The sequence below is a fragment of the Hypanus sabinus genome, assembly GCF_030144855.1.
Source record: "Hypanus sabinus isolate sHypSab1 chromosome X1 unlocalized genomic scaffold, sHypSab1.hap1 SUPER_X1_unloc_3, whole genome shotgun sequence".
In the NCBI taxonomy this organism is placed as follows: Eukaryota; Metazoa; Chordata; class Chondrichthyes; order Myliobatiformes; family Dasyatidae; genus Hypanus; species Hypanus sabinus.
In genome coordinates this window covers 246,318-273,843 of record NW_026778972.1, presented here as the reverse complement: position 1 = coordinate 273,843, position 27,526 = coordinate 246,318, and the positions used below count along the sequence as shown (strand labels likewise).

Sequence of the window (27,526 nt, the reverse complement as noted above, 5' to 3'; positions counted from 1 at the left end):
GGGGGGGTGGAGGGGTGGGTCAGTGGTGTGGTTGGGGGTGTGGACGGTTGGGTCAGTGGGTGATTGCGGGTGTGTTGCAGGGTGGGTCAGTGGGTGATTGGGGGTGTGGAGGGGTGGGTCAGTGGGTGATTGGGGGGGTGGAGTGGTGAGTCAGTGTGTGTAATTGGGGGTGTGTGGAGGGGTGAGTCAGTGGGTGATTGGGGGTGTGGAGGGGTGGGTCAGTGAGTGTTTGTGGGGTCTTGAGTGGTGGGTCAGTGGGTTGGGGTGTGGTGGGGTGGGTCAGTGGATGATTGGGGGTGTGTGGAGGGGTGAGTAAGTGGGTGATTGTGGGTGTGGAGGGGTGGGTCAGTGTGTGATTGGGGTGTGGAGGGGTGGGTCAGTGGGTGATTGGGTGTGTGGAGGAGTGGGTCAGTGGGTGATTGGGGGTGTGGAGGGGTGGGTCAGTGGGTGGTTGGGGGTGTGGAGTGGTGGGTCAGTGGGTGTTTGGGGGTGTGGACGGGTGGGTCAGAGGGTGATTGGGGGTGTGGAGGGGTTGGTCAGAGGGTGATTGAGGGTGTGGAGGGGTTGGTCATTGGGTGATTGGGGGTGTGTGAAGGGGTGGGTCAGTGGGTGATTGGGGGTGTGGAGGGGTGGATCAGTGGGTGGTTGGGGGTGTGGGGGGCGGGTCAGTGGGTGATTGGGGGTGTGGAGGGGTGGGTCAGTGGGTGTTTGGGGCTGTGGAGGGGTGGGTCAGTGGGTGATTGGGGATGTGGAGGGGTGGGTCTGTGGGTGATTGGGGGTGTGGAGGGGTGGGTCAGTGGGTGGCTGGTGTGTGTGGACGTGTGGGTCAGGTGGTGATTGTGGGTGTGGTGGGGTGGGTCAGTGGGTGGTTGGGGGTGTGGAGGGGAGGGTCAGTGGGTGATTGTGGGTGTGGAGGGGTGGATCAGTGGGTGATTGGGTTGTGGATGGGTGGGTCAGTGGGTGATTGAGGGTGTGGAGGGGTGGGTCAGTGGGTGATTGGGGTGTGGAGGGTTGGGTCAGTGGGTGATTTGGGTGTGGAGGGGTGATTCAGTGGGTGAATGGGGATGTGGAGGGGTAAGTCAGTGGGTGATTGGGAATGTGGAGGGGTGGGTCAGTGGGTGATTGGGGGTGTGGAGGGGTGGGTCAGTGGGTGATTGGTGATGTGGAGTGGTGGGTCAGTGGGTGATTGGGAATGTGGAGCGGTGGGTCAGTGGGTGTTTGTGGGGTCTTGAGTGGTGGGTCAGTGGGTGATTGGGGATGTGGAGGGGTAGGTCATTGGGTGGTTGGGGGTATGTGGAGGGGTGGGTCAGTAGGTGGTTGGGAGGGTGTGGTGGGGTGGGTCAGTGGGTGATTGGGAATGTGGAGGGGTGGGTCAGTGGGTGATTGGGGGTGTGTGAAGGGGTGGGTCAGTGGGTGATTGGGGGTGTGGAGGAGTGGGTCAGTGGGTGATTGGGGGTGTGGAGCGGTGGGTCAGTGGGTGATTGGTGATGTGGAGTGGTGGGTCATTGGGTGATTGGGGATGTAGAGCGGTGGGTCAGTGGGTGTTTGTGGGGTCTTGAGTGGTGGGTCAGTGGGTGATTGGGGATGTGGAGGGGTAGGTCAGTTGGTGTTTGGGGCTGTGGAGGGGTGGGTCAGTGGGTGATTGGGGATGTAAAGGGGTGGGTCTGTGGGTGATTGGGGGTGTGGAGGGGTTGGTCTGTAGGTGTTTGGCAGTGTGGAGGTGTGGGTTAGTGTGTGGCTGGTGTGTGTGGACGTGTGGGTCAGGTGGTGATTGTGGGTTTGGAGGGGTGGGTCAGTGGGTGGTTGGGGGTGTGGAGGGGTGGATCAGTGGGTGATTGTGGGTGTGGATGGGTGGGTCAGTGGGTGATTGAGTGTGTGGAGGGGTGGGTCAGTGGGTGATTGGGGTGTGTAGGGGTGGGTCAGTGGGTGATTTGGGTGTGGAGGGGTGGTTCAGTAGGTGAATGGGGATGTGGAGGGGTAAGTCAGTGGGTGATTGGGAATGTGGAGGGGTAGGTCAGTGGGTGTTTGGGGCTGTGGTGGGGTGGGTCAGTGGGTGATTGTGGGTGTGGAGGGGTGGGTCAGTGGGTGGTAGGGGGCTGTGGAGGGGTGGGTCAGTGGGTGATTGGGGGTGTGGAGGGGTGGGTCAGTAGGTGATTGTGGATGTGGAGGGGTGGGTCAGTTGGTGATTGGGGATGTGGAGGGGTGGGTCAGTTGGTGATTGGGGATGTGGAGGGGTGGGTCAGTGGGTGATTGTGGTTGTGGAGGGGTGGGTCAGTGGGTGATTGTGGTTGTGGAGGGGTGGGTCAGTAGGTGATTGGGGATGTGGAGGGGTGGGTCAGTGGGTGATTGTGGGTGTGGAGGGGTGGGTCAGTGGATGATTGGGGGGGTGTGGAGGGGTGGGTCAGTGAGTGATTGCGGGTGTGTGGAACGGTGGGTCAGTGGGTGATTGGGGGTGTGTGGAGGGGTGGGTCAGTGTGTGATTGGGGGTGTGGAGCGGTGGGTCAGTGGGTGATTGGGGATGTGTGTAGGGGTGGGTCAGTAGGTGATTGGGGGTGTGGAGGGGTGGGTCAGTGGGTGGATGGGGGTGTGTGGAGGGGTGGGTCAGTGGGTGGTTGGGGGTGTGCAGGGATGTGTCAGTGGGTCATTGGGGGTGTGTGGAGGGGTGGGTCAGTGGGTGATTGCGGGTGTGGAGGGGTGGGTCAGTGGGTGATTGGGGGTGTGTGAAGGGGTGGGTCAGTGGGTGGTTGGGGGTGTGGAGGTGTGGGTCAGTGGGTCTGGTGGTGTGGAGGGGTGGGTCAATGGGTGGTGGGGGTGTGGAGGGGTGTGTCAGTGTGTGGTTGGGCGGTGTGGAGGGGTGGGTCAGTGGGTGATTGGGAATGTGGAGGGGTGGGTCAGTGGGTGATTTGGTGGGGTGTGGAGGGGTGGGTCAGTGGGTGGTTTGTGGTGTGTGGAGGGGTGGGTCAGTCAGTGATTGGGGGTGTGGAGGGGTGGGTCAGTGGGTGGTCGGGGTGTGGAGGGGTGGGTCAGTGGGTGGTTGGGGGGTGTGGAGGTGTGGGTCAGTGGGTGGTGGGGGTGTGGAGGAGTGGGTCAGTGGGAGATTGGGGGTGTGGAGGGGTGGGTCAGTGTGTGATTGGGTGTGTGGAGCGGTGGGTCAGTGGGTGATTGGGGGTGTGGAGGGGTGGGTCAGTGGGTGAATGGGGGTGTGGAGCGGTGGGTCAGTGGGTGATTGGGAATGTGGAGGTGTGGGTCAGTGGGTGATTGGGAATGTGGAGTGGTGGGTCAGTGGGTGATTGGGGGTGTGGAGGGGTGGGTCAGTGGGTGATTGCGGGTGTGTGGCAGGGTGGGTCAGTGGGTGGTTGGGGGTGTGGAGGGGTGGGTCAGTGGGTGGTTGGGGGGGGTGTGGAGAGGAGGGTCAGTGGGTGATTCGGGGTATGGAGGGGTGGGTCAGTGGGTGGTGGGGGTGTGGAGGGGTGGGTCAGTGGGTGGTTGGGGGTGTGGAGGGGTGGGTCAGTGTGTGATTTGGGTGTGTGGAGGGGTGGGTCAGTGGGTGATTGGGTGTGTGGAGGGGTGGGTCAGTGTGTGATTCGGTGTGTGGAGGGGAGGGTCAGTGGGTGGTTGGGGGTGTGTGGAGGGGTGTTTCAGTGGGTGATTGTGGGTGTGGAGGGGTGGGTCAGTGGGTGGTTGGGGGGTGTGGAGGGGTGGGTCAGTGGGTGATTGGGGGTGTGGAGGGGTGGGTCAGTGGTGATTGGGTGTGTGGAGGGGTGGGTCACTGTGTGATTCGGAATGTGGAGGGGTGGTTCAGTGGGTGATTGGGGGTGTGGAGGGGTGGGTCAGTGGGTGATTGGCAGTGTGGAGGTGTAGGTCAGTGGGTGGTTGGGGGTGTGTGGAGGGGTGTGTCAGTGGGTGATTGTGGGTGTGGAGGGGTGGGTCAGTGGGTGGTTGGGGGCTGTGGAGGGGTGGGTCAGTGGGTGATTGTGGGTGTGGAGGGGTGGGTCAGTGGGTGTTGGGGTGTGCAGGGGAGGGTCAGTGGGTGGTTGGGAGGTGTGGAGGGGTGGGTCAGTGGGTGATTGGGGGAGTGTGAAGGAGTGGGTCAGTGGGTGATTGGGGATGTGGAGGGGTGGGTCAGTGGGTGATTGGGAGTGTGGAGGGGTGGGTCAGTGGGTGGTTGGGGGTGAGGAGGGGTGGGTCAGTAGGTAATTGGGGGTGTGGAGGGGTGGGTCAGTGGGTGATTGGGGGTGTGGAGGGGTGGGTCAGTGGGTGATTGCGGATGTGGAGGGGTGGGTCAGTGGGTGGTTGTGGGGTCTTGAGGGTGGGTCAGAGGGTGATTGGGGGTGAGGAGGGGTGGGTCAGTGGGTGAATTGCACTCTGGAGGTGTGGGTCATTGTTGGTTGGGGGTGTGTGGAGGGGTGGGTCAGTAGGTGGTTGGGAGGGTGTGGAGGGGTGGGGCAGTGGGTGGTTGGGGGTGTGGAGGGATGGGTCAGTGTGTGATTGGGGATGTGGTGGGGTGGGTCAGTGGGTGATTGGGTGTGTGGAGGGGTGGGTCAGTGGGTGATTGGGGGTGTGGAGGGGTGGGTCAGTGGGTGATTGGGGGTGTGGAGGGGTGGGTCAGAGGGTGATTGGGGGTGTGGAGGGGTTGGTCAGAGGGTGATTGAGGGTGTGGAGGGGTGGGTCATTGGGTGATTGGGGGTGTGTGAAGGGGTGGGTCAGTGGGTGATTGGGGGTGTGGAGGGGTGGGTCAGTGGGTGGTTGGGGGTGTGGGGGGCGGGTCAGTGGGTGATTGGGGGTGTGGAGGGGTGGGTCAGTGGGTGTTTGGGGCTGTGGAGGGGTGGGTCAGTGGGTGATTGAGGGTGTGGAGGGGTGGGTCAGTGGGTGATTGGGGTGTGGAGGGTTGGGTCAGTGGGTGATTTGGGTGTGGAGGGGTGATTCAGTGGGTGAATGGGGATGTGGAGGGGTAAGTCAGTGGGTGATTGGGAGTGTGGAGGGGTGGGTCAGTAGGTGGTTGGGAGGGTGTGGTGGGGTGGGTCAGTGGGTGATTGGGAATGTGGAGGGGTGGGTCAGTGGGTGATTGGGGTGTGGAGGGGTGGGTCAGTGGGTGATTGGGGGTGTGGAGGAGTGGGTCAGTGGGTGATTGGGGGTGTGGAGCGGTGGGTCAGTGGGTGATTGGTGATGTGGAGTGGTGGGTCAGTGGGTGATTGGGGATGTGGAGCGGTGGGTCAGTGGGTGTTTGTGGGGTCTTGAGTGGTGGGTCAGTGGGTGATTGGGGATGTGGAGGGGTAGGTCAGTTGGTGTTTGGGGCTGTGGAGGGGTGGGTCAGTGAGTGATTGGGGGTGTGTGAAGGGGTGGGTCAGTGGGTGATTGGGGGTGTGGAGGAGTGGGTCAGTGGGTGATTGGGGGTGTGGAGCGGTGGGTCAGTGGGTGATTGGTGATGTGGAGTGGTGGGTCAGTGGGTGATTTGGGTTCCGGAGGGAATGGTCAGTGTGTGGTTGGGGGTGTGGAGGGGTGGGACAGTGGGTGATTGGGGGTGTGGTGGAGTGGGTCAGAGGGTGATTGGGGGTGTAGAGGGCTGGGTCAGTGGGTGCTTGGGAGTGCGGAGGGGTGGGTCAGTCGGTGACTGGGGGTGTGGAGGGGTGAGTCAGTGGGTGATTGGGGGTGTGGAGGGGTGAGTCAGTGGGTGATTGGGGGTGTGGAGGGGTGGGTCAGTGGGTGGTTGGGGGTGTGGAGGGGTGGGTCAGTAGGTGATTGGGGATGTGGAGGGGTGGGTCAGTGGGTGATTGTGGGTGTGGAGGGGTGGGTCAGTGGGTAGTTGTGGGCTGTGGAGGTGTGGGTCAGTGGTTGGTTGGGGGTGTGAAGGGGTGGGTCAGTGGGTGGTTGGGTGTGTGTAGAGGGGTGGGTCAGTGGGTGATTGTGGGTGTGGAGGGGTGGGTCAGTGGGTGGTTGGTTGTGTGGAGGGGTGGGTCAGTGGGTGATTGTGGGTGTGGAGGGGTGGGTCAGTGGGTGGTTGGGGTGTGGAGGGGTGGGTCAATGGGTGATTGGGGGTGTGGAGGGGTTGGTCAGAGGGTGATTGTGGGTGTGGAGGGGTGGGTCAGTGGGTGGTTGGGGGCTGTGGAGGGGTGGGTCAGTGGGTGGTTGGTGGTGTGGAGGGGTGGGTCAGTGGGTGAATGGGGGTGTGGAGGGGTGGGTCAGTGGGTGATTGGGAATGTGGAGGGGTGGGTCAGTGGGTGATTGGGAGTGTGGAGGGGTGTGTCAGCGGGTGATTGGGAATGTGGAGGGGTGGGTCAGTGGGTGGTTGGGGGTGTGGAGGGGTGGGTCAGTGGGTGGTTGGGGGTGTGGAGGGGTGGGTCAGTGGGTGGTTGGGAGGGTGTGGTGGGGTGGGTAAGTGGGTGGTTGGGGGTGTGGAGGGGTGGGTCAGTGGGTGATTGGTGGTGTGTGGAGGGGTGGGTCAGTGGGTGGTTGGGGGTGTGGAGGGGTGGGTCAGTGAGTGATTGGGTGTGTGTGGAGGGGTGGGTCAGTGGGTGATTGGTGGTGTGTGGAGGGGTGGGTCAGTGGGTGATTGGGAGTGTGGAGGGGTGGGTCAGTGTGTGATTGGGGGTGTGGAGGGGTGGGTCAGTGGTGTGGTTGGGGGTGTGGAGGGTTGGGTCAGTGGGTGATTGCGGGTGTGTTGCAGGGTGGGTCAGTGGGTGATTGGGGGTGTGGAGGGGTGGGTCAGTGGGTGATTGGGGGGGTGGAGTGGTGAGTCAGTGTGTGTAATTGGGGGTGTGTGGAGGGGTGAGTCAGTGGGTGATTGGGGGTGTGGAGGGGTGGGTCAGTGAGTGTTTGTGGGGTCTTGAGTGGTGGGTCAGTGGGTTGGGGTGTGGTGGGGTGGGTCAGTGGATGATTGGGGGTGTGTGGAGGGGTGAGTAAGTGGGTGATTGTGGGTGTGGAGGGGTGGGTCAGTGTGTGATTGGGGTGTGGAGGGGTGGGTCAGTGGGTGATTGGGTGTGTGGAGGAGTGGGTCAGTGGGTGATTGGGGGTGTGGAGGGGTGGGTCAGTGGTGGTTGGGGGTGTGGAGTGGTGGGTCAGTGGGTGTTTGGGGGTGTGGACGGGTGGGTCAGAGGGTGATTGGGGGTGTGGAGGGGTTGGTCAGAGGGTGATTGAGGGTGTGGAGGGGTTGGTCATTGGGTGATTGGGGGTGTGTGAAGGGGTGGGTCAGTGGGTGATTGGGGGTGTGGAGGGGTGGGTCAGTGGGTGGTTGGGGGTGTGGGGGGCGGGTCAGTGGGTGATTGGGGGTGTGGAGGGGTGGGTCAGTGGGTGTTTGGGGCTGTGGAGGGGTGGGTCAGTGGGTGATTGGGGATGTGGAGGGGTGGGTCTGTGGGTGATTGGGGGTGTGGAGGGGTGGGTCAGTGGGTGGCTGGTGTGTGTGGACGTGTGGGTCAGGTGGTGATTGTGGGTGTGGTGGGGTGGGTCAGTGGGTGGTTGGGGGTGTGGAGGGGAGGGTCAGTGGGTGATTGTGGGTGTGGAGGGGTGGATCAGTGGGTGATTGGGTTGTGGATGGGTGGGTCAGTGGGTGATTGAGGGTGTGGAGGGGTGGGTCAGTGGGTGATTGGGGTGTGGAGGGTTGGGTCAGTGGGTGATTCAGTGGGTGAATGGGGATGTGGAGGGGTAAGTCAGTGGGTGATTGGGAATGTGGAGGGGTGGGTCAGTGGGTGATTGGGGGTGTGGAGGGGTGGGTCAGTGGGTGATTGGTGATGTGGAGTGGTGGGTCAGTGGGTGATTGGGAATGTGGAGCGGTGGGTCAGTGGGTGTTTGTGGGGTCTTGAGTGGTGGGTCAGTGGGTGATTGGGGATGTGGAGGGGTAGGTCATTGGGTGGTTGGGGGTATGTGGAGGGGTGGGTCAGTAGGTGGTTGGGAGGGTGTGGTGGGGTGGGTCAGTGGGTGATTGGGAATGTGGAGGGGTGGGTCAGTGGGTGATTGGGGGTGTGTGAAGGGGTGGGTCAGTGGGTGATTGGGGGTGTGGAGGAGTGGGTCAGTGGGTGATTGGGGGTGTGGAGCGGTGGGTCAGTGGGTGATTGGTGATGTGGAGTGGTGGGTCATTGGGTGATTGGGGATGTAGAGCGGTGGGTCAGTGGGTGTTTGTGGGGTCTTGAGTGGTGGGTCAGTGGGTGATTGGGGATGTGGAGGGGTAGGTCAGTTGGTGTTTGGGGCTGTGGAGGGGTGGGTCAGTGGGTGATTGGGGATGTAAAGGGGTGGGTCTGTGGGTGATTGGGGGTGTGGAGGGGTTGGTCTGTAGGTGTTTGGCAGTGTGGAGGTGTGGGTTAGTGGGTGGCTGGTGTGTGTGGACGTGTGGGTCAGGTGGTGATTGTGGGTTTGGAGGGGTGGGTCAGTGGGTGGTTGGGGGTGTGGAGGGGTGGATCAGTGGGTGATTGTGGGTGTGGATGGGTGGGTCAGTGGGTGATTGAGTGTGTGGAGGGGTGGGTCAGTGGGTGATTGGGGTGTGTAGGGGTGGGTCAGTGGGTGATTTGGGTGTGGAGGGGTGGTTCAGTAGGTGAATGGGGATGTGGAGGGGTAAGTCAGTGGGTGATTGGGAATGTGGAGGGGTAGGTCAGTGGGTGTTTGGGGCTGTGGTGGGGTGGGTCAGTGGGTGATTGTGGGTGTGGAGGGGTGGGTCAGTGGGTGGTAGGGGGCTGTGGAGGGGTGGGTCAGTGGGTGATTGGGGGTGTGGAGGGGTGGGTCAGTAGGTGATTGTGGATGTGGAGGGGTGGGTCAGTTGGTGATTGGGGATGTGGAGGGGTGGGTCAGTTGGTGATTGGGGATGTGGAGGGGTGGGTCAGTGGGTGATTGTGGTTGTGGAGGGGTGGGTCAGTGGGTGATTGTGGTTGTGGAGGGGTGGGTCAGTAGGTGATTGGGGATGTGGAGGGGTGGGTCAGTGGGTGATTGTGGGTGTGGAGGGGTGGGTCAGTGGATGATTGGGGGGGTGTGGAGGGGTGGGTCAGTGAGTGATTGCGGGTGTGTGGAACGGTGGGTCAGTGGGTGATTGGGGGTGTGTGGAGGGGTGGGTCAGTGTGTGATTGGGGGTGTGGAGCGGTGGGTCAGTGGGTGATTGGGGATGTGTGTAGGGGTGGGTCAGTAGGTGATTGGGGGTGTGGAGGGGTGGGTCAGTGGGTGGATGGGGGTGTGTGGAGGGGTGGGTCAGTGGGTGGTTGGGGGTGTGCAGGGATGTGTCAGTGGGTCATTGGGGGTGTGTGGAGGGGTGGGTCAGTGGGTGATTGCGGGTGTGGAGGGGTGGGTCAGTGGGTGATTGGGGGTGTGTGAAGGGGTGGGTCAGTGGGTGGTTGGGGGTGTGGAGGTGTGGGTCAGTGGGTCTGGTGGTGTGGAGGGGTGGGTCAATGGGAGATTGGGGGTGTGGAGGGGTGGGTCAGTGTGTGATTGGGTGTGTGGAGCGGTGGGTCAGTGGGTGATTGGGGGTGTGGAGGGGTGGGTCAGTGGGTGAATGGGGGTGTGGAGCGGTGGGTCAGTGGGTGATTGGGAATGTGGAGGGGTGGGTCAGTGGGTGATTGGGAATGTGGAGTGGTGGGTCAGTGGGTGATTGGGGGTGTGGAGGGGTGGGTCAGTGGGTGATTGCGGGTGTGTGGCAGGGTGGGTCAGTGGGTGATTGGGGGGGTGGAGGGGTTGTGTTAGTGTGTGTAATTGGGGGTGTGTGGAGGGGTGGGTCAGTGGGTGATTGGGGGTGTGGAGGGGTGGGTCAGTGGGTGATTGGGGGGGTGGAGGGGTGTGTCAGTGTGTGTAATTGGGGGTGTGTGGAGGGGTGTGTCAGTGGGTGATTGGGGGTGTGGAGGGGTGGGTCAGTGGGTGTTTGGGTGTGTGGAGGGGTGTGTCAGTGGGTGATTAGGGGTGTGGAGGGGAGGGTCAGTGGGTGATTGGGGGTGCAGAGGGGTGGGTCAGTGGGTGATTAGGGGTGTGGAGGGGTGGGTCAGTGGGTGATTGGGGATGTGGAGGGGTGGGTCAGTGGGTGATTGGGGGGGTGGAGGGGTGTGTCAGTGGGTGCTTGGGGGTGTGGAGGGGTGTGTCAGTGGGTGATTGGGGGTGTGGAGGGGTGTGTCAGTGGGTGATTGGGGGTGTGGAGGGGTGGGTCAGTGGGTGGGCGTGTTGTTCAGTCTCAACACTTGGGGAAAGTCACTATTTTTGAGTCTGATGGTCGAAATGACAGTACAAAGTGACTTGACGACGTAACTCTCTCTGATCGGGACTATGGACGTACATGCGGTCGGACGTTCTCCGAAAGGACGTTAGGCGGCTCTCACCTGTGGAGTCAACGCTGAGCGTGTAACGTTGAGAGGTCAAAATACGGCCAAATACTTCAGTTCAGATTCTTCGACCCTGAGCAGACTGGATGGTCATTCCCAGCGGCTGCACTGACCTACCGGCTGTTGCAGGGGAACACCCTCCGGGACAGGCGCCAAGTGATACTGCAAGCTCATCATCTCGGCGAAGGACGCCCTCCGGTTTCCCCTCCCCACCGAAACCTATCGGTCTTCCGATGCCCATGAAGGACCACTGCTGACCGACAGCTGTGCTTGTCGCAACCTGGGGGTCGTTTTCAAAAAACAGAGTGAAAAAGAATAGACATTTTCCCCCCAGTTAGTAGGTGGATTGCGTCAATCCTGGAGATTGAGATGCTGGATTCAGGCCTCGATCACCTTTATAGAGGGGTCTGAGGGAGGAGCCACAGGAGCAGTCAGCAGGGGGGCGTAATCAGAAAGGTATATGTAGTTCACCACATGGGGACTGCTAAGCTCTCTGTGCTTCCGCCACTTGTATTGAATCCGGGGAAACTGAATGAGCCCAGGATTTCCAGTGTCTTGTGCTAGCTTCGGAAGTTATTGCTTCAACTGGACACCGGGGCTGTCTGACTGGCCCCGAATTCCTACGTTGTCCGGGTGTGTACCTCAAGCCAGCACGCCAACACCGCTTCACTGGGATCCTCATCTGGTAAGAGGCTGACCGATTCCTTCACAAGAACGTAAGAAAAGAGGGACGTCACGTGATGACGTAGGATCGAGACGCTGGAATCCAGCCCTCCCCAAAAAAGTTAATAAATCAATGTCTAAGTGAAGAAAAGTTAATTAATACTTTTTTAAGGTTACTTATAAACTATTCCGGATTGTTTTAAGCTATGCCTCATAAACAGAGGACGAAGAAAACTGCTACTGCGAAGACCGCTCAAGTTGGAACAGAATCAAGGCCTACTTCTACCGAAGAACCGCGGACTCAGGTACAACACACCACCGGTGAAACAGAAAAGGAGACTGCGGCAGCATCGGCCATTTCTAAAGGGAAAGATCAACGAGAACTGCGCAAGCGTAAAGGAACGAGCATGCGCAAAAGAGAACAACCAGAACTACAAATCCCAGCAACGACTGAAACCGACAGTGAAAGTGAGTCTGAGAGAGAGACGGACTCTCTGGAAAAATCAGATGAAGATGGAGAAGATGAAAGTTCCTCTGAAAGTACAAAAAAAACTTTGAGGCAAATAATGCATAAATTAAATGCATTAAAAGTAATTAAAAGTAACCAAAAAGTAATGACACAAAAAATAACAAACATGGAGGCTATGTTTGATAAAATGACAATTAAAAGTAACCAAAAAGTAATGACACAAAAAATAACAAACATGGAGGCTATGTTTGATAAAATGACAAAGAAACAGGAAAAAATGGAAAAGAAAATTATAGATTTGGACGTCAGAATGGAAGATATGGAGGGAAGAATGAAGAAGATGGAAGATGATAATGACGCCTGGACATCAGAAAGAAAACAACTCGTGGGAAAAATTGATAAACTTGAAAATTTTAGTAGACGCAACAATATTAAAATTGTTGGACTTAAAGAAGGCACCGAAGGAGAAGACCCAATAAATTTTTTTCAAAAATGGATTCCTGAAAAATTGGAAATGGGAGAAGAACCTTTAATTGAGATTGAAAGGGTGCACAGAGCTTTAAGACCAAGATCTCAAGATGATCAAAATCCGCGATCAATTTTGATAAGATGTTTAAGATACCAGGATAAAGAAAAGATTTTGAGGGCGGCTGCCCAGGGTGCTAAAAGAAGAAAAGGTCCGTTGATGATAGCTGAGAAACCAGTTCTTTTTTATCCTGATATAAGTTATAACCTTTTGAAGAGAAAGAAAGAATTTAACCCAGCTAAAAAGGTTTTGTGGGAAAAAGGTTATAAGTTTTCAATGCGTCACCCAGCAACACTGATAATTTTTTTGGAGGAAGGAAAAAGATTTTTTTCTGACTATCAAGATGCGGAGGTGTTTGCACAAAGACTTCCATCTATTCGTTGATTAAAAGCGGAGATTTCTAAATGTAATGGTTAAAGACGAAGACAGAGAAAGTAAATGGAACTGATGGACATTTAAGGACGATATAAGGGAGAAAAGTAATATTTTAGAAATATTAATTGAGAATGGTATGTTTTTTTTTATATATATCTTTCATGTTGCGGGGGGGCTGGGGAGCTTTGAATCGGTTACTACGGGATTCACGTGTGTAATCATGGCGATTGCCATGACCCGTACAATAGAGGGGGGTAATGTTGTGTTTCTTTTTTTTCACAACATTAGTAGGGGGGTATTTTGTTTTTTTCTTTATTTTCTATTTTTCTTCTATTCTTTTGCCTGGATGATTGGTGGGGACACACATAGCAACATGGAGACTTCTAAAAAGATTTCCCAGGATATAATGAGAGTTGAAAGATTAGGTCATATTAAAATTATTACGAACTCCATGGAGCATGTGGAGATCTTCCAACCACCAGGCATTCTTTCTTTCTTTCTTTCTTTTTTTTCTAAGGGGCAGTTAGGGGGGAGGGGTTAAGGGGAGGGGGTATGGGTTATATACATTGTTTTTTCATACTTTGTAATCATTTAAAAATGCAATAAAAAATTATTAAAAAAAAAAAAAGAACGTAAGAAATAGGAGCAGGTGTAGGCCATCCGGCCCATCGAGCCTGCCCCACCATTCGATAAGATCGTGGCTGATCTGTCAGCTCCATCTACCTGTCCTTTCCCCATAACCCTTAATTTCCCTACTATGTAAAAATCTGTCTAACTGAATCTTAAATATATTTAGTGAAGAAGCCTCGACTGCTTCCCTGGGCAGAGAATTCCACAGATCCACCACTCTCTGGGAAAAAGTTTCTCCCCATCTCTGTCCTAAATCTTCTCCCCTGAATCTTGAGGGAATGTCCCCTAGTTCTTGTCTCACCTACCAATGGAAACAACTTTCCTACTGCTATCTTATCTATCCCTTTCAAAATTTTGTACGTTTCTATAAGATCCCCTCTCATTCTTCTGAATCCCACAGAGTGTAGTCCCAGGTGACTCAATCTCCCCTCATTGTCTGGTGAACCTCCTCTGCACTGCCTCCAAAGCCAGTCTATCCTTCCTCAAGTGTGGAGACCAGAACTGCACACAGTTCTCCAGGTGCGGCCTCACCAGTACCATGTATAGTTGCAGCATGACCTCCCTGCCCTTGAATTCAATCCCTCTAGCAATGAAGGCCAACGTTCCGTTTGCCTTCTCAATAACCAGGTGTACCTGCAAGCCAGCCTTTTGCGATTCATGCACAGGCACTCCCGAGTCCCTCTGCACAACAGCATGCTGCAAAGTGTACCCTGAAGCTGTTCAGGACCCTGTCTGAGTTCTTGCTGGACAATTTCCGTAACAAATCTTTTCCTCTTTTTGCTTTGGGCTGCTGAAGTTGCTGTGATCCCTGCACTGGGGTTTGCGGGAGACCCTGACCGAAAGCTCAGTCTGGTCCCGTGCGGAGGCTCTGTGGGGGAGGACCGGTCCAGGAGCCTCCCACTACACCACACGGAGGGCCCGAGCTGGGTGCAGAAGCCCACTGAACAGTGAGGTGTGTCACTTCTGTAGGCCGCCTGTGTGCCAGTGGTGCTACGCCTGTTTATCTGTCTCTTTAAGTTTACGTCTCATGGGTAGATGGGATCGAAGAGAGAGCTCTTGGAACATTGGCCTTGGATCCAAGGACTGAGTACAGGAGTTGGGATGTGATGTTGGAGTTGGTGAGGCCTCATTTGGAGTTTGTGTGCAGTTTCGGTCACCTCCCTACAGGAAAGACGTACTGTAAGATTGAAAGAGTACAGAGAAACTTTGCAAGGATATTACCGGGACTGAAGGACCTTAGTTATAAGAAAAGGGTTGATAGCTGAGAACTTTATTCCCTAGAAGAATGAGCGGAGAATTGATAGAGGTATACAAAGTTGTGAGGGGTATATTCATCATCATTATGTGCCATGTTGTTATGACATCATCATTGTGTGCCATGGCATTTGATGCGGGGTGATCATAATTGTTCATGGCAAATTTTATCTACAGAAGTGGTTTTCCATCGTCTTCTTCTGGGGCAGTGTCTTCACAAGGCGGGTGACCCCCAGCCATTATCAATATTCTTCAGAGATTATTCAGACCTTTCCTGAGTCGTGATGAAGGGCCTCAGTCCAAAACTTCGACTGTCAACTCTTTTCCATAGACGCTGCCGGACCTGCTGAGTTCCTCCACCATCTTGAATGTGTTGCTCGACATGTGCCGGTGATATTAAACCCGATTCTGATCCTCATTTCTTTGCTTTTTGGCAAAAGCCTGCAAGAAAACAAATTTCTAGGTCGTATATCCTAACCTTTATGCACCCTGATAATAAGTTTCCTTGGAACTTCAAAACTTTGATGTAATAGAGATAGGAAAGTGGTGCCAAGCCTCATTGACCACAACCAACATGGTTCAAAGTTCGAAATATCCTTACAGGCAGCCACAAAACAGAGGAAACCAACAGAACCCATTGAAAAGGAAGATCATCAAATACTCAAAGAGCAGGGGAAAACAAATCATGCAAACAATAAAGATAAGCAAATAGATTTCAGAAGGGAAGTTCACAAAAGTGAATCCAGGGCCATGAAACCAGTCACAGGCCATCCGGGAGCCCGTTAGTCCTAGACCGCAGCCTCAGTTCAGCACAGAGACAAGAAAACCTCGCTGAGCGGCGAGCTGACCACCAGCCTGTCCCTCTCCTCCGGCCCACACACCCTGACCCCTCTCAATCTGGCCCAAGTGTTTAAGTCGGCCAAACCGCGGATCACTCCTCACTCTCGGGTCCGGGCCTCGCCGCTCCGATACACTCTCAGTCCTGGGCACCGTCACCTCGGTTCGGCCCGAATCTGACCTTTCCTGTCGGGCCCGGCGATTCGGACGGCCAAACCTCCGGTTGCTCCCTGGGTACGGGCCCCGCCGCTTAAATACGTTCCCGGGCCGGGGCCCTGTAGGCCTCTCGATCTCCAACACTGACATCCCCTTTCAAGTCTCTGAATCCGGGGATGAATTCCAAACCTGCTGAGCTCTATCGACAGGAGCACAGCTGGGTGGAGGATGGTAAGGGGGGGAAAAAAAAAATTACCTTCAGGTAACTGGATATTCGAGCTGTGCGTGTTATATACCATATGGGGCCTCGTGTTATATCTAATCCAGCTCTGACGTTAAACTACGAAATAAATTTTAAAGAACCGTTTGAAATCAAGAGTCTCGCAGTTTCCGAAATTCCCCGATCCCCAAGCCCATTCGCATGGCACACCTGCATCTAATTAAAGTGATTTACCAGCAGTGTAGGTTTAAAAAAAAAGGAAATGATGTTGTTATATAGTTAGCGTCAGTCTTTATTTTACCGTATTTCCTTTGTATGAGGACACAAGAGGGTCTGTTAATCAGCAGAGTGTGCAGCAAGAGGTTAGGAATGAACGGCGGGGGTGGGGGGGGGAGGTGGTAGGTATTTGCGATCTGGAAATTGTGCTCAGTGTTCAGACCACAGGGGTGAGTGCAGGCACATTGCGGCTGATCATCTTTCGACGGAGCTGTGGTCACCAGCCCCACGTCGACACCACAGTTCCATGATTTAGGGCAACGTTTAGCCTGCGTTCCGGCTCTTATTTTTAAAAAATACATATATACTCCCCGCCTTCCGCAAAACACACTCAGAGCTGGAGGAGATCAGCAGGCCAGACAACGTCTATTGGGGTGGAAGCAACAGCCTCGACACATCTTTCACCCCACCCCCCAGCTTCCCCCCTCAAGCCTCACCCTATCACCTTGTCCTCCTTCCCCTCACATTCTTAACCTCCCCTCCCCATCCCACACCTGGTGAAGGGCCTCGGCTCAAAACATTGACTCGTTTATTTCCCTCGATGAGGTGACGCCTGATTGGCTGAGTTCTGCCAGCATGTTGTCTGGGTTGTTTCACGTATCTTTAAACAAATTAGATTTACTTACTATATATAAAAAAAATGCAAGGATAAACCGTGTACTGCTTTTCCATTCTTTAGGGCTCCTTAAAGTTGCGATAGCTGGGAGGTGGGTGGGAAAAGCTCCCAATGACATTCGCCTCAGATAGCGTCTCACAACCGAGTCCAGCTCCCGGCCTTCACATGCAGCTTAGCTACGAGGCCCAATATTCCAGACCACACCTGGAATATTGTGTACAGTTTTGGTCTCCAGGTTTAAGGAAGGACATTCTGGCAATTGAGGAAGTGCAGCGTAGATTCACTAGGTTGATTCCTGGGATGGCAGAGCTGTCTTACGCAGAGAGATTGGGCTTGTACACACTGGAATTGAGGAGATTGAGAGGGGATCTGATTGAAACGTTTAAGATAATTAAAGGATTTGATAGGATTGAGGCAGGAAATATGTTCCAGATGTTGGGAGAGTCCAGTACCAGAGGGCATGGATTGAGAATAAGAGGTCAGTTATTTAAAACAGAGTTGAGGAAGAACTTCTTCTCCCAGAGAGTTGTGGAGGTATGGAATGCACTGCCTCGGAAGACGGTGGAGGCCAATTCTCTGGATGCTTTCAAGAAGGAGCTGGATAGATATCTGATGGATAGGGGAATCAAGGGATATGGGGACAAGGCAGGAACCGGGTATTGATAGTAGATGATCAGCCATGATCTCAGAATGGCGGTGCAGACTCGAGGGGCCGAATGGTCTACTTCTGCACCTATTGTCTATTGTCTATTGCCCAGTGGAACCAATTCTACTGACAGAAGAAGGGGCAAAGGTGGGTTACCGGCACCTTAAAACCAGTCGCTTCGGGCAGATGGGGTTCATCAGCTGGGTTTGGCAGCTCATCTGGGAGGAAAACTCTGATCTCAAACCTCCCGCTGCCTTGTGGGCATACCCGCTCATGGGGGGAGGCTTCAGGAGTGAACCCCAAGGGAAAATTCTGGTGCTGGAGTCCCTGAGGCAGTCCTACGTTGAGTTCAACGCTGACCGGCAACTCCTGGTGCCGAACTGTATCGGTCTCCGCCGTTCCTTTGGGTTCATCAGCTGCGTGGAGAGGGGGAGCCCGCTACACGGGCAACAGCTTGCTCTCTGTATCGTACTGCCCTGGCTTGCGTATCGTGTAGACAGCTGGGTTGCAACCCCAACCAACAGAGAGCCTCAATGATCATAAATCAAAGCCTTCCCTCCTACAAAGCCAGTGTCCTCCATTTTTCTTTCATCCGTCTGCCTATCTTGATCCAAGATGGCAGTGCGACACAGCTTGCAGTGGCCACTCCGGGACTGATTATCTGTTATTTGTGAAGAGTGGTGCCGTACGCAATCATAATCGATTGAAAACGGACGTGGGAGTACGGAGAAACATCGGGGAATCTCCAGGAAGACCTTCTTCGTTGCTGCTGTTGCTGTGAGGTCCAGGACTCTGCTGGGAAGAACAGGCCCCCAGTCCTCGGGGTCGCGTTGCCGATGGCCGTTGGCAGGGCTGTCTTAATATGCTCGGCAGAGGATGGTGCTCGGAGAAGCTGTGCCGGAATGGATGGTCGTCGGCTTGGAGGTTCGACGGACTATATGTTGTAATTATGTGGTTTTGTGCAGGTCTTGTAGCTTTAGTTTTTGGTCTTGTTCTGTCTGGTGGTTTTGGAGCTCCTTTCCAGGGAACATGCTAAGATGGTAGCGCGATATTAATACGCAGCAGCCTCTCCGGACTCTGGATTGGGGATTGCCAAACATTATGTGGATTTTCTGGTGTAGTCTGTTTTGTCATGTGCCTTTGTGATATCATTCTGGGGGAACGTTGTCTCATTTTTGAACTGCATTGCATTTGTGGTTTCTAAATGACAATAAACTGAATCTGAATCTTGAAGTTGTATAAGATGCTGCTGAATTTGGAGTATTGTGTCCAGTTTGGGTCACCTACCTGGAGAAGAGATGAAAATAAGATTGAAGGAGCGCAGATAAACTCCACAGGGGTGTGGTCTGGACACAAGGACCAGAGTTACAGGGAAAAGTTGAATTAATACTTTATTCCCTGGAAAGTAGGAGAATTGGGGGAGAGTTGATAGGGGTATATTTGGAATATTGCGTACAGTTCTGGTTGCCGAATTATAGGAAAGATGTCAACAAAATAGAGAGAGTACAGAGGAGATTTACCAGAATGTTACCTGGGTTTCAGCACCCAAGGTACAGGGAAAGGTTGAACAAGTTAGGTCTTTATTCTTTGGAATGTAGAAGGTTGAGGGGGGACTTGATAGAGGTATTTAAAATAATGAGGGGGATAGATAGAGTTGACGTGGATAGGCTATTTCTACTGAGAGTAGGGGAGATTCAAACAAGAGGATATGAGTTGAGAGTTAGGGGGCTAAAGTTTAGGGGTAACATGAGGGGGAACTTCTTTACTCAGAGAGTGGTAGCTGTGTGGAACAAGCTTCCAGTAGAAGTCATTTAAAGTAAAATTGGAAAGGTATATGGACAGGAAAGGAATGGAGGGTTATGGGCTGAGTGCAGGTCGGTGGGACTAGGTGAGAGTAAGTGTTCGGCACGGACTAGAAGGGCCGAGATGGTCTGTTTCTGTGCTGTGATTGTTATGTGGTTATATGGTATCCAAAATCATGAGGGGTATTGATTGGATAAATGCAAGCAGGCCTTTTTCCGCTGAGGTTGGGTGAGACTAGAACTAGAGAGCATAGGTTAAGGGTGAAAGGTGAAATGTTTGAGGGGAGCCTGGTGGGGGGGGGGGTCATCACCCAGAGGGTTGTGTGCATGTGGAACAAACTGCCTTGCTCTGAGTACAGAAAGCTTTTTGAGCTGTGCCGCCCAAAGACCCACCTGTTTAATAATAATAATAATATTCATCCTGAGTGGGAAGTTAGTCTGTTACAACAGCAACATTTAAAAACACATTTAGCAATAATAATAAGTGTATTTTAGTAAAAAGAACAATAGTGTGGACTATTATCTAAATGGGGAGACAGTTCAAACATCAGAGGTGAAGAGGGACTTAGGAATCCTCATGCAAGACTCCCAGAAGGTTCATTTCCAGGTTGAGTCTGTGGTAAAGAAGGCAAATGCCCTTGCTGGCATTTATCTCAAGGAGAATGGAATATAAAAGAGAAAGGAGATAATGCTGAGCCTTTATAAGACACTAGTCAGGACGCACTTGGGGCATTGTCAACAGTTTTGGGCCCCATATCTCAGAAAGGATGTGTCGTCGTTGGAGAGAGTCCAGAGGGGGTTCACGAGGATGATTCTGGGAATGAAGGGGTTAATGTATCAGGGACATTTGGCAACTTTGGGCCTGTACTCACTGGAATCTAGACGAACGGGGAGGGGGAGGGATCTCACTGAATGTTGAAAGGACTAGATCGGGTGGATGTGGAGAGGATGTATGTACAGACATGACTGGGATCAGCCACGTTGGAGTGGCAGAGCAGACTTGATGGGCTGAATGGCCTAATTCTGCTATGTCTTATGGTCTAAATGTAATAATAAAGTACAGAATAATTAAATACACAATAATTTACCAATGTGCAATAGTAATGTACGAAGTAATGAAGCAGAGACTATTGTACTATGATGTGTGTTCTGTCAACACAGAGATGAACTGTTGTATATGCTCATTGCATTTAGTAGGAAAGATTTCCTGTAACAATCCTAATCTCAAATAATAACAAGGCAGCCTGCAGGGAAGTCATCACCCTGACACAGTGGTGTCGAGAAAACAACCTCTCCCTCAATGTCGCAACAACAAAGGAGCTGGTTGTGGACTACAGGAGGAATGGAGACGGGCTCACCCCTATTGATATCAATGGATCTGGGGTTGAGAGGGTGAACAGCTTTAAGTTCCTCAGCACAAACATCACTGAGGATCTCACGTGGTCTGTACACACCAGCTGTGTGGTGAAAAAGGCACATCTCGGACTGTTGAGGAAGTTTGGTATGGCCCCCCCCCCCCCCCCTAAATCCTAAGCACTTCCTACAGGAGCACAATTGAGAGTATCCCGACTGGCTGCATCACTGCCTGGTATGGGAACTCTACTTCCCTCAATCACAGAACTCTGCAGAGAGTGGTGTGGACAGCCCAGCACATCTGTAGATGTGAACATGTTTACAGAGACAGGTGTGTAAAAAGGGCCCAAACGATCTTGGGGACCCAATTCACCACAACCACAAACTGTTCCTGTGGCTACTGTCCAGGAAACGGTCCCACAGCATAAAATTCTATTTCTGTGCTATATTGACTGTCCTGTTGTACATACTATTTATTATAAACTGCACATTTAGACGGAGACGTAACGTAATGATTTTTACTCATGTACGTGGGGGATGTAAATAACAAAGTTAATTCAGTCCTTGTGACAGCAGGACTGAGGAGCAGGTCACAGAGAGCATGTTTTTGATTGCCCGTAATGGATACCCATGGGCCAATTTGCAATGGCCAATTAACCTACCGACCGGTACGCCTTTGGGCTGCGGGAGGAAACCCATCCGGTCACAGTGAGAACGTACAAACTCCTTCCTGACATCTTGAGGGGGCGGTGGGGGAAGGGGTGGGTATCTACTCTCGCCGTTATCTTAAGCCTCGGGTCACTCGGAAAAGCCTCCTGTTTTGTGCACTTTAGGTAGTCTGTAGTCTAGTGTAGTTTTTGTGTTGTTTTATGTAGCACCATGGTACTGGAGGAACGCTGTTTTGTTGTGACTGTGTACTGTACCAGCAGTTTATGGCCGAAATGACAATTTAAAAGCGACTTGTCTTTACTTGACATTATCTTGTGTTTTTGTTTTCCCCTCTCTCTCTTTCAAGGAAATCTTTTCAGCAGAGACTGCTTGCTTGTTTCTCAGAGTCCGGCATCCGCCGCTTTGTGTTTGCCAATCTCGAACAGATTCGCAAATTAATCACTCCCGCGGCGGAATGCGTCTCGGCTTTCGGGAACCAACTTGCCCCGTGAGCGCGGGGCGCGCCGGGAGTTGTAGTCCGCCCGACCTGCGACTGCGCGGCCGGGGCGGGGCGGGCAACTACAACTCCCGGCGTGCTCTGTGAGGCAAAGCGGCTTCCTCAGGCCGGCAGGTGGCTTTGTGACGCAGTCGGCGTTGGATACGGGACGGGGGGAGCTTGTGTCTGATGCTTTTAAAGACATCCTGGGCCCTCGCAGAAAAGTTTGTCTCTTCATGTCCCCCTTCCGTCCCTGTGGCATTTCAGCTCCGTTGCTGTCGTGCGCAACTGCGTATTAAAACCAATGTGTCTGTTTTCACTTTCAGTTCTGATCCCGGTGCCGCTCAAGTCCTCGCTCGCAGCTGGATCCGGTAAGGTTCAAGATCCATTCAGTTCTCTCCTTCCTTTTAAACGAAAACCCACTGCTAAGAAGTGAGGTGGCTGCTGATTTGGGGGGTAGTCAGGTCGAAGTTTGTTTTGCACTGACTTGCCGTCAGTAGCCACTTTCATGAGGGGACCGCCCGGGCTCCTCTGCTTGCTGTTTCACCTCCCGGTTATTCCGGGTTACTGTCAGCTTGAACCGGCCTGGCCATTCTCCTCTGACCCACAGAGCTGCCGCTGGCTGGCTTTTGTTTACTGTTGTTTCGCCCAAAGAACTCTGTGTAAACTCCAGAGACTGGTGTGTGTGTGTGTGAAAATCCCAGCAGTTTCTCAGATACTCAAACCACCCTACCTGGCACCAACAATCATTCCACCGTCAACGTGACTTGGATGCCATTCTCACCCCCATTCTGATGTTTGGTCTGACCAACAACCGAACCAACACGCCACTGGGAAACCTTCCTCTGAGGATATTAGTGTTCCACCCTCCCCCCCTCCTCTGTCCCACCTTCCCTGTAAGAGAGCTGAATGATCCAAAACTCTTGAAGCACTCCCACCTACGCCAGCGCTCCTTAGCCATGCGTTAAAACTCTTGACCTGGTCCACGCGCTTTGCTGCCGCGTGATTGGCTGATCGGACACTTGCCGTAAGCAACAGGCGCACCTCGCAAAGTGGAATCCGTTGCTTTAGTGCAGTACGGATATGTCTCTACCAAAGGAGGTGTGGTGAGGTGCCCCTTCCCTCCGCTAGCCTGCAGGTCACCCTTGGGCAAGGCGTAGCCCCTGCTTAACCCCCCCCCCCCCCCCGATCAGGGTCACGTGAAGCCACGGGAGCAGGTGGTGAATGGTCGTACGAGCAGCCGTTGCAGATCACAAGTCCTGGTGATGTGACCACCGACACCAGGCAGACAATCTCTGAAAAGTATTGATATTGGCTGGGGTCACCCGTCTTGTAAGGACACTGCCCAGAAGAAGACAATGGCAAACCACTTCTGTAGTAAGATTTGCCAAGAACAATCGTGGTCGTGAGATTGGCCATGTCATACGACTCGTCACATGATGATGAATTCATAAGCCACGGCGCATAGTGATGATGAATGAAACACGTATGAAATATTCTTTCAGTCACTTAAAAATCATAAGCATTTCTTCTAATCTTCAGTTTAAAAGTAACTTACAGCTCTTTCTAGGTCTATCGTTTCTCACTTCTGCAAACCCCAAACCTTTGCTGTTGTTTATTTTGGTGCTATTTTTACAGACTTCCCCTTTTCTCTGTCCCTGCACTGCAGTGAACTTTTTCCAGTTGAAAGTAATTCGTGCACATCACCCTTCTCCAACCCTGAGATTCGTTTTCCTGCGGGCATTCACTGTCGGGACAAAGAGACGCTCGGATCAGTGAAACCGCACGCAAGGGCGGGCAAACAATCAAAAGAGGGCAGTCTGTACAGATACTAATGATGACAACCAAATGCGGAGTAAGATAACACTGAGAACCTGAGATGTTGAGACCTTGAAAGTGGGTCCATAAATTGTGGGGTCCCTTCAGAGTTCAGGTGATGACCGTGCTGGCTCGGTACCTTGAGAGCTGAAGTTTGGAAGGAAGCTGATGGTGAAGGTGATAGGGTCATAACACACTGCAGCACCAGTCTGTGCCACACCATTAACCTACCTCGTGCCGATGACCTGTACCCGGACTCCAGACCCCTCCCACCCATGTACCTATTCCAAACTTCTCTTCAATGTTGAAGTGGACCCGTATCCACCTCGTTCCGCACTCTCACTGCCTGATGAGTGAAGAAGTTCCTTCTCTCCCTTCCCCCCCCCCCATGTTACTCTTAAACATTTCACCTTTCACCCATCACTTCTAAGTTCTAGTCTCACCCAGCCTCGGTGGAAAAAGCCTGCTTTGCACTCACCCTGTCACTACACCTCGTGATTTTGTATACCTCTGTAATCTCCCTCTCAGTCTTCTACATCGTAGGCAATAAAGTCCCAAGACTGCTCCCTGAGCACGTTCGACAAACTCTGTCCCACCCAGCCTCTGTGCTCCCAGTTTACCCCCATCCACCTAGGGTGAACCGCCATCGTCCCACCAATAGTGCGATTTCAGTGTAAATACGGAGTAATCCCCCCCCCCGTACACGCTCGCAATATAAATACCAGACAATACACCAAAGTCGAGTAAATAATTGCAACTTTATAGTCATCCCTTAGAAATAAGGGTTAGTAAAAACAGATAATCTAAAGGCGCCAAATAAATAAGTTTATCAGTTTGTGCACATAATATTTTAATACCTTGGAGCTCACGCCTCCAGTTCCATCCACACCAACCTTCCGAGCCTTCGGCCACCGTCCGAACAGCCAGCGTCCAGTATCCATCGCTTTGGAGCCGCTGTCTGCCCCTCACACGTCCGTCCTCCTTGCTCTCCTCCCCAAAAAGACCGCAAGCTCCGGCTCAGCTCATACGTACAAGATAGCATAACGATCCTCCATTGGCTAGCTTCTCCCCCCACCCCCCCTTATCTGCAGTTATAATCCAGACATTCCAGATACAGAAACCCATTACAGAGCAAACACGAGGAAATCTGCAGGTGCTGGAAATTCAAACAACAACACACACAAAATGCTGGTGGAACACAACATTACAGAGAAGCCATTTCATTATAACAAGACAGAGAAACCATTTTGTTAGCCTGAGCAGTTAACACCACTGTAACTGGTACTGAGAGTCCTACACGGCATAGGATTCCCAGTCAATATTTGGAGAGTTAAAATCACCTACAGTCACAACCTTGTGTTTCTGGCAAGAGTCAGCCATGCAACTACAAATTTGCTGCTCTTAAATCCCGCGGACAGTAGGGTGGTCTGTAACATAATCCCATTATCGTGGTTGTATCTTTCTTATTCCTCAGTTCCGCCCATAGCGTTCTCCCGCCTGCCCTGATTGAGTACTGCTGTGACATCTTCCTTGACTCATAATGCCACCCTCCCCCCTTTAACCCCTCCTGTTCCATCACACCTGAAGCAACGGAACCCTGGAACACTGAGCTGCCAGTCTTGCCCTCACCAGTGGCCCCAGTGCCCTAATTCCATGGGCTGATCCGTGTCTTAAGCTCATCCGTCTTTCCAGTCATTCCTAATGCATTGAGGGTTATGTGGCTCAGAGCAGTATACGCGCCATGCTTGACCTTTTGACTGGCAGAGCCCAGTTTGTGCGGCTTCAGAGCTGTGTGTCAGACGTGGCTTTAAGCAGCTTTGGGGCCTCGCTTCCTGTATACTTTGGACTTTACAACTCTGAGTCATGTCATCTGCAGAAATTCCCTGATGACTGGGTGTGTAAGGGGAGGACGGGAGGTGAATACAGAGCCCTGGGGGAGGACCTTGTCAAACGGTGTGAGCTGAATCATCCGCAGCTCAGCATCAGTAAGACAGAGGAGATGGTGATGGACTTTAGGAAGACTGCTCCTTGTTACTATCGACGGTGAGGACGTGGATGTGGTGAGGACCTACAGGTACCTGGGGGGGTGGGGGGAGCACCTGGATTACAGACTCGAGTGGAGCCCCAACACAGAGGAGATGGTGATGGACTTTAGGAAGACTGCTCCCTGTTACTATCGACGGTGAGGACGTGGATGTGGTGAGAACCTACAGGTACCTGGGGTGGGGGGGGGCACTTGGATTACAGACTCGAGTGGAGTCCCAACACAGAGGCCGTGTACAAGAAGGGCCAGAGTCGCCTCTACTTCCCGAGGAGACTGAGGTCCTTCGGAGGGTGCAGGCCTCCCCTTCACACGTTCTACCGGTCTGTTGTCTCCAGGACAATCTTCTATGGGGTGGTGAGCTGGGGCAATGGGATCCACATGGGTGACGCCAACAGGCTCAATAAACTGATTAGAGAGGCTGGCTCTGTTACAGGAGTCAAACTGGACACACTGGGGGCCGTGGTAGAACAAAGGACCCTCCGGAAAACCCGGGCAATTCTGGACAATGTTCCTCACCCTCTGCGTGTCACCTTGGCCGAACAGGGGAGCACTTTCAGTAGCAGACTGAGACAACTGCGCTGCTCCAAAGAGCACGAAATGAGGCCATTCTTACCCTCTGGTCACTGAATTATAGGAAAGATGTCAACAAAATAGAGAGTACAGAGGAGATTTACTAGAATGTTACCTGGGTTTCAGCACCTAAGTTACAGGGAAAGGTTGAACAAGTTAGGTCTTTATTCTTTGGAGAGTAGAAGATTGAGCGGGGACTTGGTAGAGGTATTTAAAATTATGAGGGGGATAGATAGAGTTGACGTGGATAGGCTATTTCTACTGAGAGTAGGGGAGATTCAAACAAAAGGACCTGAGTTGAGAGTTAGGGGGCAAAAGTTTAAGGGTATCACGAGGGGGAACTTCTTTACTCAGTGAGTGGTAGCTGTGTGGAACGAGCTTCCAGTAGAAGTGGTAGAGGCAGGTTTGGTAGTGCCATTTAAAGTAAAATCGGATAGGTATGTGGACAGGACAGGAGTGGAGGGTTATGGGCTGAGTGCAGGTCGGTGGGACTAGGTGAGAGTAAGCGTTCAGCACGGAGTAGAAGGGCCGAGATGGCCTGTTTCTGTGCTGTGATTGTTATTTGTTTATATAAGAAGGTCCCTCTTCACCCTGGTACTTTTCCGTGCATTCGGTACCTGCCTCTGCTCGATGACCTTGCCCTCCCTTGAATCAGTTCCCAAAGGCAGAATCACATTTAACTCTTTCCTTACAGCTGCTTTTAAACTCCCTCCAAGCAATCCCGTGTCTCCTCGGGACCGTGTCGCACAAAATGAGGCGTGGTCCGAACCTCCTTCGGCCACTTTGAGGTACAAGCCCAAGGTGGTGTGGTGTTCAGCTGCTGTAGCCCATCCACAACGAATCTCGACGTGATGTGCATTCAGAGACGCTCTTCTGCACGCTGCTGTTGTGACGCCTGGTTTTCTGAGTTGCTGTCACCTTCCTGTCATCTTGAACCAGTCTGGCCATTCTCCTCTGATCTTTTCTTGTAAGCGGAACAAGTGCTACTCCTGCCCTTACACTTCCTCCCTCACCACCATTCAGGGCCCCAGACAGTCCTTCCAGGTGAGGCGACACTTCACCTGTGAGTCGGCTGGTGTGGTATACTGCGTCCGGTGCTCCCGGTGTGGCCTTTTATATATTGGTGAGACCCGACGCAGACTCGGAGACCGTTTCGCTTGGTCTGCCAGAGATGACAGGATCCCCCAGTGGTCACACATTTCAATTCCACGTCCCATTCCCATTCTGATATGTCTATCCATGGCCTCCTCTACTGTCAAGATGAAGCCACACTCAGGTTGGAGGAACAACACCTTGTATACCGGCTGGGTAGCCTCTAACCTGATGGCATAAACATTGACTTCTCTAACTTCCGTTAATGCCCCTCTTCCCCTTCTTGCCCCATCCCTGATATATTTAATTTTCCCCCCTCTTTTTTTTCTCTCTCTGCCCATCACTCTGCCTGTTCTCCATCTCCCTCTGGTGTTCCCCTCCCCCTTTCTTTCTCCTGTGGCCTCCCATCCCATGATCTCCCGTCCCATGATCCTTTCCCTTCTCCAGCTCTGTATCACTTTTGCCAATCACCTTTCCAGCTCTTAGCTTCACCCCACCCCCTTCCGTCTTCTCCTATCATTTTGCATTTCCCCCTCCCCCCACTACTTTCAAATCTCTTACTATCTTTCCCTTTAGTTAATCCTGACGAAGGGTCTCGGCCCAAAACGTTGACAGTGCTTCTCTCTACAGATGCTGCCTGGCCTGCTGTGTTCCACCAGCATTTTGTGTGTGTGGTTTGAATTTCCAGCATCTGCAGATTTCCTCGTGTTTGCTCCTCTGTCCTCCCTCATCAATGAGGCGTTTCTGCCCACGGA

At 53.2% G+C, this 27,526-nt stretch overlaps 1 protein-coding gene across 3 annotated transcripts in view; it reads left to right on the top strand.

Annotated features, from left to right (window-relative positions):
• Positions 1-21,358: 21,358 nt before the first annotated feature.
• LOC132385643 (tax1-binding protein 1 homolog B-like) overlaps positions 21,359-27,526 on the top strand; it is a 132,617-nt gene continuing 126,449 nt past the window's right edge. For 2 of the 3 annotated variants that reach the window (XM_059957829.1, XM_059957828.1), the window contains exons 1-2: positions 21,360-21,471; positions 21,574-21,618. In XM_059957829.1, coding sequence (XP_059813812.1) covers positions 21,437-21,471; positions 21,574-21,618 — 80 coding nt within the window. In that variant the 5' untranslated portion in view covers positions 21,360-21,436. Of the gene's footprint in view, positions 21,472-21,573; positions 21,619-27,526 lie in introns of all 3 variants that reach the window. The other variant, XM_059957830.1, reaches the window with a different exon arrangement.